The 16,816-nt window shown below is 38.8% G+C and overlaps 1 protein-coding gene across 12 annotated transcripts in view; it reads right to left on the bottom strand.

Moving 5' to 3' along the window:
* The window catches only part of PHLDB1 (pleckstrin homology like domain family B member 1), a 190,443-nt gene that overhangs the window by 34,927 nt on the left and 138,700 nt on the right, over positions 1-16,816 (bottom strand). For 9 of the 12 annotated variants that reach the window (XM_082273468.1, XM_082273464.1, XM_082273458.1 and 6 more), the window contains 6 exons: positions 13,983-14,126; positions 13,651-13,788; positions 3,750-3,878; positions 1,051-1,206; positions 469-579; positions 41-130 (listed from right to left, as the gene is read on the bottom strand). In XM_082273468.1, the coding sequence (XP_082129594.1) occupies positions 41-130; positions 469-579; positions 1,051-1,206; positions 3,750-3,878; positions 13,651-13,788; positions 13,983-14,126 (768 nt within the window). The remainder of the gene's footprint in view (positions 1-40; positions 131-468; positions 580-1,050; positions 1,207-3,749; positions 3,879-13,650; positions 13,789-13,982; positions 14,127-16,816) is intronic. The other 3 variants (XM_082273463.1, XM_082273461.1, XM_082273467.1) reach the window with 2 other exon arrangements.

Raw genomic sequence — 16,816 nt, 5'->3', positions numbered from 1 at the left:
ATTTTTTCAGGATCATTGTAAAAGCCGGTGTGATCATTACCTCCCTGAGAGCAGATGACCCAGTGGAAAAACCCCGCTGCCTTGTCAGGGTTTGATATCTTCTCTCCAGTTGAACCAGCTTTTCCTTTTCCTGTTATAACACAAGAGGATTTAAACAAAGCATGACTCATGCTAAAAATCCATAAAAATTATTTTGTGGGGGGAAAAGAAAAGCTTAATTACAGTTATTTACAACAACATTAGTACCATAACAACCACAAAAAAAATGTACAGAGAAGTCCGCATTTTTCCAGGAGATAATGAAACATGATTTTTTGCGTTTTTAGTCATCTGCTGCAAAAACATTTACCTGCACTCCCCTAGCTTCTCACCTCACTTCCAAAAATATTAAAACTAAAGTAATTCAATGTCAGAGCCATTCAGAATTCTGCAATAAAATTAATGTTGTGCACTTTATCTATATTTTACCTTGTGTAGCTGTACTAAAGTGGCACTTCTTTCCTGACCAAGACGTTCAGCATCCTGTGCAGACTGAAATCTAATTTGATTGGCTTGAAGCTCCAGGGCAGCTAGACGTTCCTACAAAAACAAACATGAAATATTCTTATAATCACTTACCTTTAAATATTAGTTTTATGCAGCCTCAGTTACTTTATGATGAAACATTTGAAATTGGTCTGTAAAACACTTTAAGCTCTGGTTCACACTGAGCACGGCTTTGAAATCGTGCTAGTTGATCTGAACTGGCACGATTTCAAAGCTGCATTTCAGTCCGACTTCAGGGGCGACTTGAAAGATATCTGTGCAGCTTCATACACAGATGTCTATTGAAATTGCCGCCAAAGTCACCAAACGCAGCGCAGGAACTATTTTTTGGAAACCGGTGCAGCGCTGCAAAGTCGGCCAATGTGAACGGGGGCTAAATGACAACTTTTTATTTATTGTAGTTTAATGTCACTTAAGCCTTCCATAAAGCAATACCATTTCATGAGTTTGTCTCCTGCTGGTAGAGCTGACTACAACATTAATTCTATATACAAACACTCTTACCTTTCTATGAACAATTCTCTTTTGGCACTCTCCCTTGTTTTGCAGTAGTTGCTGACCTGTGGTTTCTCTCTCTTCTTCCAAACGGCTTTCATTCTCAAGCTGTTGGAACTCCAGATCTTCAAATAGCTTCATCTGGGATTCTAGACGCTCAGATTCCTGAATGAAGTCACAGTAATATTTGACATCATTCAAGAGAAGACAATACCCTGCACTACATTATAAATATGCAGAACAATGAGAGGACATAAAAGCAGATACTGAATAGATAAGTTAAAAAAAAAACAAAAAACATACAAAATCATTTTAAGAGCTATAAAAGCGTAACAAGTCAAATCGGCCTGAACAAAAAAAAGTCACAAAAAACACCAATAAGCTCCCAAGACACCCCACAAGCAACAACGGAAAATAGATATCTATTAGCCAAGAATCTGAAACTGCTGCCACCACAAAGAAATGTACCATCTATAGTACAAGGTGGATGTTGTGCCCGTTTAATAAAATATATGTAAAAGTAATTAAAATGCACAATAAATAAAAGCAGAGAAGATATATCACTATATAGTTTCAAGTTTGATTTGATTTAGGTTTGCTTGTGTACCCAATTTCACACAAACCTTTTAATTTGGGGATTTCCAATAGAAGTCAGTTTTGTATACCCAATAAAAAATGTCATCATACAAGCATAACAGCCATCCTTGTATTTAACCATATAAAACTAGGCACTGACATTTATATGGCAAAATGCTCAAAACCTCATATGCAAGTAACCAGAACAATGTACAATATTCCACGATACGTTAACCTCTTGAATCAAAACTGAACTGAATCAAAATTTCAGTTCAACTTTGCACCAAATACCCTTCCTAAACTGAAGTATAGAATGTAATTTTTTTTTTTTTTACTAATATTTTTTCCCAATTAGTTTTCAAATTCATTTTGCAAAATTCAGGGGTTCAAAGGATATGATCAGTGTTTTAGTTTTATATATGTCATTATTATATTGCTATTACATATCCAATTATGCCTGTCTAATTACGGTTTAGAAAATAAAGACTTAAATTATGGCTGGTACAAATTTAACTGGACATAAGTAAGACAAGCAATAACCAAAGTAGTTTGTCATTTTTAGGTTAGTCAGTGTTAGCAGTAGGTATCAGTCAACATACACATGCACTTACTCCTACTGGATGAACCCCAACCATAGGTAGGTGTGGTAGAGAGTGTGTACAAAGAGGAGTGCAGAGCTCACAACATGGCTACCAGGGCTGAACATGGCAGTGTTGGCAGCAAAAGGAACCAGAAAGAATAACTGAAGACCTGATATTATTTATAAAAGACTCTGTCACTGGAAAGAAGGGGTGGGGACAAGCTGTTGAGATCTAAAATGCAGCCCCCCTAGAAGTACTCATACCTGCTGCAGCCTCCCAAACCCTCCTGTCAATGCCAAATTTAAGACATTTCTACTTCCTTTCAAGGCTGCCCATCATAGAGATGGGTCAATGGAAATGTGAAGGAGCAGGACTTTGCAGCAAGCTCCTGCGCCACCGGAAAGGGTCAGATTTTTCCTTAGCATTTGTCACGGGAGGCTGCTGAGCTCAATCTTTATACTTCAAGATCAACTATCAACTGTCAATGATGATATTTACAACTACATATTTTTTTTTGTCCAGTCCAAAAGTGAACAATAAAGTGGCGGGTTTTAAACTTCCAGATCTAACGATAAACTTGAATACAACTAGCCTTTCCGGCTTTTCACGATAAGTGCCATCGGCTATAGCTGGCAGCACCAACTAGCGCGTTCTGACAGCAGTCAGAACACAATAGCTCAGAGGGAGGGGTTCCCCCATCCACCTCAAATGTGTAGATGGAGAAATAAGGTAATTTTTTTGTTCAACCAGCAGGTTAAATTAAAAATTACCGGTAATCATGTATGGGCTGCCAAAGTGGTAATGCTGGGACATCTGTGTGTGTCAAATCCACTAAATCAAAATGGAATGCCGAATTCTAACTTTTGGTTGGCAACCATTTTCAGTTTTAAGCATTAACATTTTTAATGCAATTTTCATCTCAAAGTTTAATCAAATATCACTAGATCATTGGATAAAAAAATAATTCCATCTAGGAACAGCCTTAGCTATAATCTTTAACAAAAAAAAGTTAACAGTGCCAAAAAATGTTTATGTTGAATTCAACTGATCAGCTGGAAAGTTACATTAATAATGGTTCTATTATAATTATATTGGTTTATTTTTGTTACTAGATTTGGAAGATTTATTTTCTCATTAAAGACTATATATAAGGTTTTCAGGTGCCCCTGGAGCATTTTTTTTCAGCTGCCCAGAAGGTGATGCCAAATCTGAATCTAGTTCATAGCATGCATGCTTGCAAGCAATTAAAGTGAGAAATAATATGTACAAAATAGGTTATTATGATCATATAGGACAGAAAGTGATGACTTGGAATATGCACATACCAATGAACAGAAAGCAATGACTAGCAGAGTCAGAGGAGTGAAGAAAACTATGCAGAGGGTGTGCAAGTACAAGCAACAAAAAACATGCACAGTGTACAATACGACACATGGTACAGACATATAGCCAAGCTGAATGAGAGGAAGCAAGGCACTTGAATAATAAAGAATGGAGATATGAGGCAGAAAGTTGTGCCAGATAGGGCCCACTATTGATTGGCACACTGACCCTTGTAAGCTGGCACTGCACCTGCTCCCTTAGAGCTTCGGGGCAATTATGGAGTTGCCTCTGCAGATCATGATGTGAAAGCTGAACACTCTGCATTTCCATCCTCTGCTGCTCCAGCTTCTCTCGCATCTTAATCCCGTGGGCATATCCAAAAGACAAAATGGGGAACAGGACACTGCACTAAAACCTCAGCCATGCGCAGGCAGAATAAGACAGATATAACAAGAGGGTTAGAAAAGGAGAAATGAAAAATGAAGACTATAGAGGAGAATTAAAAGTTGTAAGTAGAAACACAATATCAAAAAAACTGAAATGGAAGGAAAAGAGAAAGAAGAGGAGGAAGATTAGATCAGAAGACAGCAGGAGTGTTGGTACAGGAGTAACTCATTTAACAATCTCAGCTTCACTGCCAGAGGGAACTGCAATGGAGGCTAAAACATGAAAACAGAACCTTTGCACTTTCTATAATCACAAAAGTGCTGCACATCAGTCATCTATACATTTATTGGCCGTTCTAATATTATTTTACAGCACCTTTATGCAACGCAGGTGAACAGTCACTGTGCATATACTTTCAGTCACATTAAAACACCATTCCCAAGCAGAACATAAGTACATTGATGCACACAATTCTAAAAAAAGAATAAAAGATTGTAAGTGTGTGACATGGAATACATATGACAATATGCTGACTATAGTTACTGCCATTAAAACATAAAAGGCATTGTCTCAAAAGCTGAAGAAAACCTTGATTTAAGTTCAAGCTCCCAACGTGGCACTTGCATCCAATAACAGGCACCTTACATGATTGGGTAACTTAAGCTTTTTTTCTAGAGCACTTGAGGAGCTTTACAGCAAGGGGACTATATTATGCAAATTTCAAATTCAGCTAGGCTTCATCCATTCTGACTTCTGTGCCTCGCTTATTGTCAGTGACGCTGCCCATCACAGTGATGTCCAATATGGAGGCATGGAAGTTTGCAGCCCAAGGTCAGAGTTTCTAGTTGAAGTTAAGGCTTGCATAATAACGCAGTTTTGTGCTCACCTGAAGGCTCTCTGAAAAAAAAAAAACTGAACATTACCCGCTACTAGATGGAAGTGGCAGTGTGAAAGTTGAATACTGGAGTACAGGTACACTTTAAATTACATTTCCCAGTTTCATAAAATTACATCTGTAATTAATGGTCTATTGTTTTCAACAACATCGGCATGCATTAGTTTGGATGTTAGTAGAATTAGACTTTTAGGACCCCTATACCGTATATAAAAATATAAAATTTTAACAAACTATTACAGCTGACTCAGAGAAAAGCTTTATTACAAAAAATATAACATTTTAAAAAAGGACAACTAAACTGATAGCAACTATCAGATACAGTAAAACCTTGGATTGCGAGCATAATTTATTCTGGAAACATGCTTGTAATCCAAAGCACTCTTAGATCAAAGCGAATTTACCCATAAGAAATAATGGAAACTCAGATGATTCCTTCCCCAACCATTTATTTTAAGCTTTCAGTTTATGGTCCATATAAAAAGATTATAGCAATGTGATTGTGTAACTATAAAATGTCCCTCCACAAATGGCAGCCTCCACAAGGGGATTAGTAGCAAAATTCAGCAGGAACTACAGAGTATAAAAGAGAAGAGAGGCGCCTCTAAGTAACAATATGATAACATTTAAACGAAGGTTCAACATAGACCATCCTCCTCCTCACCACCGTCAGTCTGCATTTGTGACTGGGAAGACTACCCTGCTGTAGAGTGATCTGAAAGGGAGGCTTGAAGCGCTCGTGGAGCGCAGTATTGAAGGGATGACGTTGATGGCGGTGCAGAGGACCGTCTACGTGGACAGCTTTTCCCCAGATGACTGCATACTTAGATGTGTGTGTTTTAATCATCAACCATGTGAGTTGCTAAATGTTGTACCTTCATTAAATGTAACTATATTCCCACACTTAGAGGCGCCTCTCTTCTCTTTTATACTCCATTGTGACATGACGCTACTTGCATATCAAGACATCGCTTGTTTATCAAGTCAAAGGTTATTAAAAAAAATGTTGCTTGTCTTGCAAAACGCTCTCAGACCAAGTTACTCTCAATCCAAGGTTTTATTGTATATGTGATTTATTGTTGTTATCTGCATGAATAGGTAACTGACCCGATGACCACAGACAAGAGAATCTTCCCCTTAATTTGTAAGCGATTATTGGGTGTGCAGTGCATTTTATTGTGCTTACAAACACATGCAAAAAAATGGCAAATTACCTAAAATCAGTGTAAACCTAAGAACTCCGGCTGTGCAGTTTAAAAGGACATACTTATGCATCCACTACACATGTGAACCAGACAAACCTTTCAAGATGCACTAAATTAAGGACCATGTTTCTGCAGAACCTATTGATAGATCTAGGTAGTAACGAGAATATTGTAGTAATTAAATACATTACAAACTTCTATTACAGTTTTGGGAATACAGCAGTGCAAAGATTCACAAGGTCTCTGCCAGGGAAGTTTAAATGCTACTTTAGACTTGCAGTATGCATTGTAGTAATACAATTTACTGTGTTTTACTGCCACACACAGCGCTTATTGTGGTGTGTTCGAAGCCATTTTTTTTTTTTTAGAACAGTAGGTAAGTACATTAGGCACCCATGAACCCACATGGCAGCACACCATAATGCACTTACCATGTATTGTAGTGGACCGCATTTAAAAAATGCTAAAAGGTCAAAATGATTGTGCTGTCCTAATGTAACATGAGAAATATGAAACTTTAAACATATGTTTAGTAGTAGAACGCATAGGCCTGAAAAGGTCTTTTAAAGTGGTTCCAAAAGCTGAAGGCTTTTATCTACCTTAATACTTTCTATGCATGAAGGTAAAAAAAACCTTCTGTGTGCAGCTCCCCCCCCCCCAAGGCCCACTAATACTTACCTGAGTACCGTCTCAATCCAGCAATGTGCATAAGAGCAGCTGCTCTCCCAGCTCTCCCTCCTCAATTGCTCAGACACAGTGGCAGGAGCCATTGGGGTGAGCAGCCATGAGTGCCCCATAGGAAGCGGCTTGCTATAGGGGCACTTGGCACAGAAAGAAGAGGGGAGCTTTTGAGAAGCCCAGAGCGCTGGCGGGGGACCAAAGAAGTAGAGGATCGGGGCTGCACTGTGCAAAATCAATACACAGAGCAGGTAAGTATAACATGTTTGTTATTTAAAAAAATAGATAAATTGTACCTTTAATATAACTTTAAACTGAGCGCCAGACATTTTAATATTAAAACAAATAAAAATGACAGCTCTAGTGCAAGGCCAAAACTAGACCAAAGGGATTATTTGTTTTCCACAAGGCTGAACCCGGGAAAACAAAAATATCTAATTATTTCTATATCACATACAAAAAAGCTTAGTGAATCGGGTATTTTAATTGGTATGGCAAGATCACAAATTAGTGACATCAGACTATAAGTCCCTAGAGGGAATGTCGGTGGTTCAATGTTCTCTAAAGATCTGTGGAAAAAGTGTCTGCATTGCAGTATTAAAATGGGAAAAATAAGCAGAGCACAGGCAAAACATTTTTTCCACATTAATAATGCCGAGACATTTTTGCTTCACTACTGAATCAAACATTAATCCCACACTACTGGGCAACATCATAGCCTAACTACAGCCAAAACTTTTTTTTCTAACTTTGGATAAACTTGGGAAGAGTAAATTGTTCTGTCCAGTTTTTACTGCTGTTACCCCCTGGGGTATCTTATCTACTGTCCCTAAGCCTTCGTATACACGATGAGAAAATCAGACGAAAAATACAGTTTTAGCAGCAGTCCAATAATGTGATCATTAGTACAGAGCTTTCGAGAGCCGATCACGACAGTTAATCTGAAAATATCGGAAGTACCAAGTACAAAAATTTCTCTCATACGATAACAGAACGAACATATTCGTGTAACTAATGTGGTATTTGTACAAAAAAAATTGTGTGTCCAAGACCATAAGTCCCGGTTCACACTAAGGCGACCTGTGAGGCGACCTGGTCGCCTCACAGGTCGCCGTAGGTCGCCTCCCATAGGGAAGCTGCGGACCCGTTCTAATAGGAGCGACACAAGTCGCTCCGACTTAGAAAAAGGGTTCGGAGCTTCTTTGGGGTGACCAGGAGGCGACCGCCATAGACTTCAATGTTATGAAGTCCGTGGCGGCCGCTCCGAAGTAGCGTCGCCCCTATGTGAACGGGGCCTAAATGCTCAGAAATGAAAGAATACACTACTACAACCAGTGCTAATTTCGCAGACGAAAATATTTTCATCATAGTTTTTGTCAGCTGCATGTTTTTAGTGACAAAAACTAAACAAAAATAGAATTCACTGTGAATTCAGATGACTAAAAATGGCACTCTAGTCAAAAGACTAACTAAAACTAAATCAAAATTTGACGTCAAAATTAACATTGGTCAAAAAGCAATATTCTTGTTTGTATACAGACTTGCTTTTATTTAAAAACATGTTACTTGATACTTGTTTTTATTATTAACAGGGAACTGTCCAGTTTTTATATGTAGGGAATATATGCATTGGCATTACAGCCAATAGAGTTTAATGTTTTTATATTTTAAAGTTGCACTTCTGTTTGTCAAAAAAAGCTATATTTTTGTTTGTTTATAAGATTTTAATCGACTAAAATATGACTAAAACTAAAAATTCAGATGACCAGAATATGACTAAAACTAAAATGGCATTTTAGTCAAAAGACTATTGGCGCTTTTCCACTGCATGGAACCGAACGGTTCGACACGCTTTTGTGCTTTTCCACTGCATGGAACAGAATGGTACGGCTCTCAAAAACTGTACCTACTCGATTGTGGTTCCAAGAGGTACCATACCCGGTACCATATCCCACAATCCTTTGCATGCAGTCACTATTAGCCACTGATTGGTCAGAGAATCCCACCCACCCCGTTGTTATCCCACCCATTTAACTTTAGTACTACTTTAGTGGAAAAGCAAACCATACCGTACCGTACCGAAGCGTTCCAACACCGTACCATGCGGTACCAGCAGTGGAAAAGCAAACCGGGCCAAGCAGGGCTGAGTAGAGCCAAGCCGGTACTTGCAGTGGAAAAGTGCCATATGACTAAAGCTAAATCGAAATTTGATATTAAAATGAACACTGATTACAATACATTACATCACTTCTGAAGTTGTATTCTGTCGTACAAGAATTTTCATAACTTTAGTAACCTGTTGGATTTCTATATGAGACTAGCATGCAAAAAAAAAAAAAAAAAAAAACCGACGATAATTCGTCCGATATTCTTATCGTGTATGTAAGAGGCTTAAGACAGCAAGGCAAGAAAATAAGGAAAGCGAGTTTGGCTGAAGTTGCACTTTAGGTTGCTCACATAGGATACAATCTGATTGTACTATATCCTTTGGAGATGCCAACAACTACAGTATGTAGTGCAAGGACATACCTGCCTGGGTGTCATTTTAAAAGAATGTTCAAGTAGGTAGGCCCCTTCAATTCAAAGTAGATTGTACAGATATTGTATAATCAGACTGGAATGTATCAAAAGTCTGATTTCTAAGCAGTAAAAACCCTTGCTGGAATAAACATTGCATTAACCTACAGAGGTAAACTTTATGTCAGAAAATAGAATTTTTAAACAAATCTAGATCTAGATGTAATAAACATGAAATAACATAATCCTGCTCCTTCCTTTACTTTAAGGACCATCATCATGACAAATGTTCTATTCTGATTACAGCATGCTGTTAGTACTTGTAGTTATATTCTACCAATTGTTGCCTCCTATGGGACTTTTTATGGCAACTAAACAAAAGATATAAAACACATTGTATTTTATTGTATACAGTTTAAAATAAATTTGCTTAAAAAACAATATTTTATGGTAATAACTCTTTAAAATAGTTGCAGTACCCATACACAGCTGTCAGGGATTAATTATATGAATAATACAATGTACCCTGTACAAGAATTTCTTCACAGGGTATTGACCAGCAAAAGAAACCCAACACATTTCAATTTGTTCCTTTTTGCAAATCTTCTTCAGGGTAGGATTTGCCAATACAGTATATTAGATGTGTTACCACAAAAAAAAAAAAAAAACAGCCAAAAAGTTTTAAAAACAGGATGCCTTATCCCCGGGCCCCTGGACCTTCAGTAGACATCTGGGGCAGTGTGTGTGCGCACAGGGGACAACAGATATATCCCAAACCGGTCCAGGAAACTGTCACCCGAGCAACAACAAATCCATTCCAAAATCCCTGCAGTCAAATGCCACCAAGGAGCATGTCCTCCAGCAAAACTCCTTGTGGAACTCTTTAGAAGTATTGCTGGAGGACACGCGTTGGTGGCAATTGACTGTAGGGATTTTGGAATCGATTTGATGTTGTTCAGGTGGTTGTTTCCTGGACCGATTTGGGGCACATCTGTTGTCCCCTGTGTGAGCACACACTGTCCCTGATAGTTGCGGAAGGTCCAATGGCCGGAGATGAGGTGTCCTATTTTTAAGATATTTTGAGTTTTTTCTAATAACACATCTAATATATTGGTAAACCCTTTCCTGAAAAGGATTTGCAAAAAGAACATTAAAAAAAGATGGATTTCTTTGGCTGGGGGAACACCCTTGGAGGAAATTCTTGTGTTTTATATATTTTGTTTATTTGCCATATAAAGTCCCATTGGAAGCAACACTTGGTAGAATATGTATATATAGGGATGTTGGCAAAAGTTATAATAATTATTGTATAAAATATAAAATATTTTTATTTGTATTTTTCCCACATGCAGACTATGCTGCCAGCAATAGGAAATAGCTCCTTCTCCTAATGATCAAGTCCTCCTGGCAGTGTTATGGTTTGTCTGAACCCCTGTCGATGTCATTTTGCCAGATGTTTGTCTGCATGTTTAACAAAAAAAAACAAGTCATATACTGACAGTATCGTTGCATGTAGAAACCCCATACAGCTATCAGAGTATTTTTCTTGATAGTGGTCCTTAAGTGATGGGTGGTAAACAGGGGTTGATTTACTAAAACTGTAGAGTGCAAAATCTGGTGAAGCTCTGCACAGAAACCAACTAGCTTCCAGGTTTTTTGTCAAAGTATAACTGAACAAGCTGAAGTTAGAAGCGAATTGGCTACAATGCACAGCTGCACCAGATTTTGCACTCTACAGTTTTAGTAAATCAACCCTTGTATCAACAGCATTATTTGTTGAGTCCCTCATTAATAGTTTTAATACCCGTTAATCCTGTCAGTAAACACATTAACTTTTCACTTTCTGTAAAAGGTGACGTCTAGCAAAAAATTCTGGATGAGCCCTCTGCAGACTGCTATTTACCATTTCTAACAAACTTTTCACAAAAAACTGCTACCTGCCTTTTGCAGAGTAGAGAAGGGACTGGCCATAGAGGGATTACTTTAATGCAGTTGGCCAGCTGGAACACGTATTGCAATTAATGTGAAATGAAAATCCATATGGTTTGTTTTTTTGAAAAGTTTGCTAGAAAGGGTATAGAGCAGTGTGCAGAGGGTTCTTCCAGAATTTTTAGTGTTAAAATGTGCTTATCCTCCTTTAGCACCTGGTGGATTATACCCATCTAGAAGCTATTAGGATTTGAGCACAGGAATATCTTATTACAGGAAGAAGAAAAACAGATCTTCTGGCAGGATCAACAGACAATAAAATTATGTTACATGGGGAACTCAGAAAACCAAACACTGCTGTGCTACAATATAGGGTAACCAGACATCACCGGTTTCCAGGGACAATCCCCGGGCTGAGGACATTGTCCCTGAACCAAGTCTGTCCCTGGTTTTGTCCCCGGATTCAGGGCCGGATTAACATAGACAGGGCATCCTATGCTGGCTGATAAACAGCCTGTGCACAGGGCTCTGTGTAATATGTAGTCCTGTGCCCAGGGCTCTGTGTATTATGTAGTCCTGTGCCCAGCACTCTGTGTATTATGTAGTCCTGTACCCAGGGTTGTGTGTATTATGTAATGCTGTGCCCAGTGCTCTGTGTATGATGTAGTGCTGTGCCCAGTGCTCTGCGTATGATGTAGTCCTGTGCCCAGCGCTCTGTGTATTATGCAGTCCTGTGCCCTGCGCTCTGTGTATTATGCAGTCCTGTGCCCTGCGCTCTGTGTATTATGCAGTCCTGTGCCCAGCGCTCTGTGTATTATGCAGTCCTGTGCCCAGCGCTCTGTGTATTATGCAGTCCTGTGCCCAGCTCTCTGTGTATTATGCAATCCTGTGCCCAGCGCTCTGTGTATTATGCAATCCTGTGCCCAGCGCTCTGTGTATTATGTAGTCCTGTGATATTTGCCAAAAAAAAATAAAAAATATGTCCCCGGATTCAAATTTTAAAAATCTGGTCACCTTCTAATACTAGTGATAGCTCATTCTGATCCAAAAAATTAAGCTATTACAATAAAACCTAAAAAAAAAAAAAAAAAATCGAAATACACATTATGCTAGAAGAATAGCGATGCGCCAAGTATATTGTTCCTTCAAACTGCTTCTACAAACAATAATTACACTCAAAGTGTAAACTACTTAGTAAGGGCCATGGATCAGACCAAAAATTGGAATGGCCATAGGCAAAGAGACCTTACCACTTTATTATTCAGGGCAAAGTGACTGGATTTCTTAAAAGGATTTCTCCCAATTCACAGATACCAACCTTCCCCATACTTCTTGCCACTCCATTCTTCTGTCAGAACAGAGCCGTGTAAGGTCCATGTCCCTTACATTAGAATAATGTCTTCATTCCCTCCCTCGTTTGACACTGTTCGGACCTGGTGAATGCTTAGGCCAAACACTGTCTCTGTGGGAGTAATTCACATGCTCCTCCATACCCTGAAGGCCTGGGTAGTTTCCTAAGGGTTCCAACATGGCAAAAGAATGGCAAGGAAACATGGCGAAAATGAGGATCAGCGAGTGTTCCTTAACCTTGCACCACTTTGCTCTGGATAAGCACAGAGGCAGATTATATTTAAAGTCCAAGTTTAGTAAAGAAAAAAATGAATAATAATACAAAAAAAGTCAACATAAGGAACAGTAATTACAATCAATATGAAGTGTCCCTTGGGCTACTGGCTGTGTTTTTAGATGAAATCCTCTGATCCCCCTCCCCTCCGGAGCTGTTATTTTGGGGACAGGGTGGTTAACAGAGCTAAGGGACCTGTCACAAGCACTCATCTAGCCCTTTCTGCCCACTCCTCCATTCACTTAAGCTGTACTATAGCTTCCATCAATAAAAAGCGTTCTATGAAAGGAGGAAGTAGACCTTTCGTTCATCTGCCCTTCTCCAATTATAGATCACTTTTAACTCATGGAAGCTATAGCACAGCTTCTTTGATTGAAGGAGGGGACAGAAAGGGCAGGTATAGTCAGCACTCTTCATGAATGCCTGACAGGTCCCTCATCCCTGTTCACCCTTGCAGCAACATTAGAAGATTACAACTGCAGAGGCAAAGGGGGTTATTGGGGATCAGAGAACAGAGGATTTCAAATAAAACAGAAGCAAGCAGCACAAGGGAAACTTCACATTTAAAAGGAGGAACAGTAGTGCTACTACCATTAGGCAATCTCATAAAGTACTGTACAAGTGTTAAAAGAGAACAGCTGCTTGCAGGCCTCTCTGGCACTGAATTAATAGAATAAGGGTTTGTAAAACACAAGTAATCAGTGGATGAGAACCAAATTTTTTTTTTTTTTTTTTTTTAATGAAAAAAAAAGTTCTACTTTTTTGTGGGGTAGTTGGAATTGTAAGAGATCAATAAGGAGCTGAAACAAGAGTGAAGACAGAAGGACAGAACACAAGGGAGAGAGAATATTCCCCAAAACATGGGGCACAATAACCTTACAACATGTCTAGTACCTTCTCTTTCTCCTTCTGAATATCATTTTCCAGGGCATTAAGATTGTCTTGTAGTTGCTGAACTATTCTCTGTTCTTGCTGCAACTGGGAAAGTTCAGCCTCCCTTTCTCCCTGAAGTAAAGCACGCTCCATCTCTGCCTGCATTGTGGAAAAAAATGACAAGCAACAGATGTGTCTAACATTTCCTCAACATGAAAACTATTTTCCCTCTATTTAAAAAATCAGACCACTGCCATACAAATCAAAGGTCAAAACAGCTCATGCAATAATATACGGTCTCTTTTTTCCCCAATGCATAAAACATCTTGGCCCCTGTCTGGAAGTTTTCCAACCTCTCGAGCACTTTCTTGTAATTGTCTCTCAAAGTCTGTCACTCGGTTCTTCAGCTGTTCCACGCGATTTATTGTTGTTCTCCTCTGTTCCTCCAGAGAGCGCAGGTCAGAGTTTACATCGCCTGGTACTGCAGAGTCTTCCTGCTAAAAAGACAGAATGGACATCAAAAATATGATACACAAATGGGACAGTTTCAGAAAATCAGTGAAGATTTTACCCCCCATGGGTGTTTGCTTTAGTACGCCCCATATGAACAAGGCCTTACACACTTTCTGTCCTAGAGTGACAATGGTATTATCGCCAGATAAAAATAAAAGTAAATAAGCTGAGAAAAGAAAGCAAATGTATTCTACCCATCACATCTAAGGACTGGTAAGCTGCAAAATAGTACATCTGTGTTTTTGCATTTTGATACTAACCAATACAAATAGAAAAATAAATTGACCATGAATTACTAAATAAATTGTGCTCCTTCAATTTGCTGCTCTTTGGAGGAATTCTAAACTTTCCAGTATCATTTTGTGAGTTAGTTTTTGTTGATAATAAAAATGTATATTGACAGAAGAATTCAAAGTATGGATATTTTATACATAGTCACATTGGTCCAATTTGGACCAATGTAACTATGCCAAAGCTGGTCAGACCGCTTTCCCTAAAACAGTGGCCTCCAAACTGCAGCCCAGGGGCCAGATGCAGCCCTTTGCTTGCCTTTATCCAGCCCTTGGGGCCCTTTTCCTTTAACTGATACAGGACACTATTCCTCCCACTGACACCAACAATGGGGCATAATTCCTGCTACTGACAACAATGGGGAACTATTCCTCCCATTGACACCAATGATGGGGCACTATACCACCCACTGACACTAACAATGGGACACTATTCCTCCCCTTAATACCAAAGATGCACTGTTCTCTCCCATTAATGCCAGAACATTTTCTTCTCCCAACGGCCACAGTCCGATCCCTCTTAAGTCAGAAGGATAGTACACTGGCCCTTTGTTTAAGAAGTTTGGAGACCCCTACTCTAAAAGTTGGAAATTATTGAAGCAGACACCACTACTTCACGTGATCTCCATTTGCTTCTGGGTCCTACGCCAAGCACCTGCCCTGCTGCATTGTAAAAAAAGAAGGTTGGGTGCTCAGCACCATTCGGTGAGTGCATTGCATTTTCTGAATGAATGCAATGTGTTCTGATTGGACGAGGAAGAGAGGCAGGGTAATGACACTGCACTCTTCACATCGTCCAATCAATACATCTAAAGACTAGTAAGCAATATATTAAAATACCTTTTCTCTTTAGGTTTAGTTACACGTCAACTGCACCTAACATACAAGGTCATATTGCAACAAATTTGTAATGGGGTTAATCACCACACACCAAGATGCCAGAAGGAATTTCTGGGCAATACTGTAAATAATAAGCTAAATCATTGCATTTAGCCCCATCTTTAGACACTCCTAAACTCACTACGATCTAAAACAAAGTCACATTCAGCTCAGTAAGGCCCACATGGTATTCCTCGCCTAACCACAGAAAAATGTAGAAAATCTCAGCTCATACAGTCTAGTTGTTTATTGAATTCAGAATTCAAGCTCCAAAATAATAGCTTATCGCCTGACTCAGACACAAATACGCATTGTTCCTGGTAGCTCAGCCTTCCAAAACATGAGAATGGCAATGGAGACAATAATGTTTCCTGTACACCAAATCAGAGGAGACTGAGCAGAATTTGCTGAATAATAGTGTGACTGCAATTCAGGGAAACACGGAATAAAGATGACCACATTTAGGTACTTTGGTCTTTTTTAGTTTTAGACGTTATACTTATGTAAAACCATTCACTTAGTTTTTATAGCGATATTTTTTAAAAAGATATCTGGGTCTGCTTGATGTGGTTTTATTCCTACATGGTATGTGCATATAAAAGACACTTAAAGTGCCTAAATAGATCCAAAAAACATGCAGAGATTTTTAGTTATATTTTGGCTATGCCAAAGCTTGGTTATTGTACGTTCAGATGTGGAGCTTACACTAAAGAAAACCACCCTTGCCTGGTAAATCTGTGCATATACGATGTAGCCTGTGCACTAATGATAATATCAATGAGCAAACATTTTGCTTATCTGTGCAGAACGTATGCGTGATCGTATATGCATGTAGGATAGCATATCAGGCCTTGTGTGTTTGCAGGAGACAAGTCTCCTAAACGGGTACTTAAAGTCTTACAAAACCTACAATAGTAAAATCAGTTTATATATGCAGTAAAGCAGGGCCTGACAAATTTGCTATGAATCTAGGAGCCAGCTAAAAAAGTTAGGAACCATTTTTTTAAACTAACAAATCTCACGGTGAAACATGCAATATGTTCCCGAAGGTAAATGTATCCTTTAACCCTTTCGCTGCCAGCACTCTTTCTGCATTTTTTTTTTTTTTTTTATATACACGAGTTTAAAAAATAATTTTAGACTTGACGATTACACAAATTCCCCAAACATTATATCTTTTCTGAAAGCAGACAACCTAGAGAATAAAATAGTGGTAGTTCCAATTTTTTTAATGTCACACGATATTACCGCAAAGGTCAACACTTTAAAAGTTTATTTAAGGGGGCAATAAAACACAATAAATTACCTAATTTATTTGTAAAGTATAACAGCCGAGGTTGCACTGAGTAAATAGATGTCCAACGTGTCAAACCTTAAACATGTCAGTACCCTATATTTTCTGTAGGCGACGCTTTAAAACCCCCCTAAAAGTCATCAGTTTAGCATTACCAATTAGGTCAGGTGCTAGAATTATTGTTCTCATTCCGGCGTGCGCGGCAATATGC

This window comes from Pelophylax lessonae (assembly GCF_965119305.1).
Source record: "Pelophylax lessonae genome assembly, chromosome: 12".
In the NCBI taxonomy this organism is placed as follows: Eukaryota; Metazoa; Chordata; class Amphibia; order Anura; family Ranidae; genus Pelophylax; species Pelophylax lessonae.
Note: the sequence above shows the minus strand (reverse complement) of the source record. Positions and strands in the feature narration are given on the sequence as shown.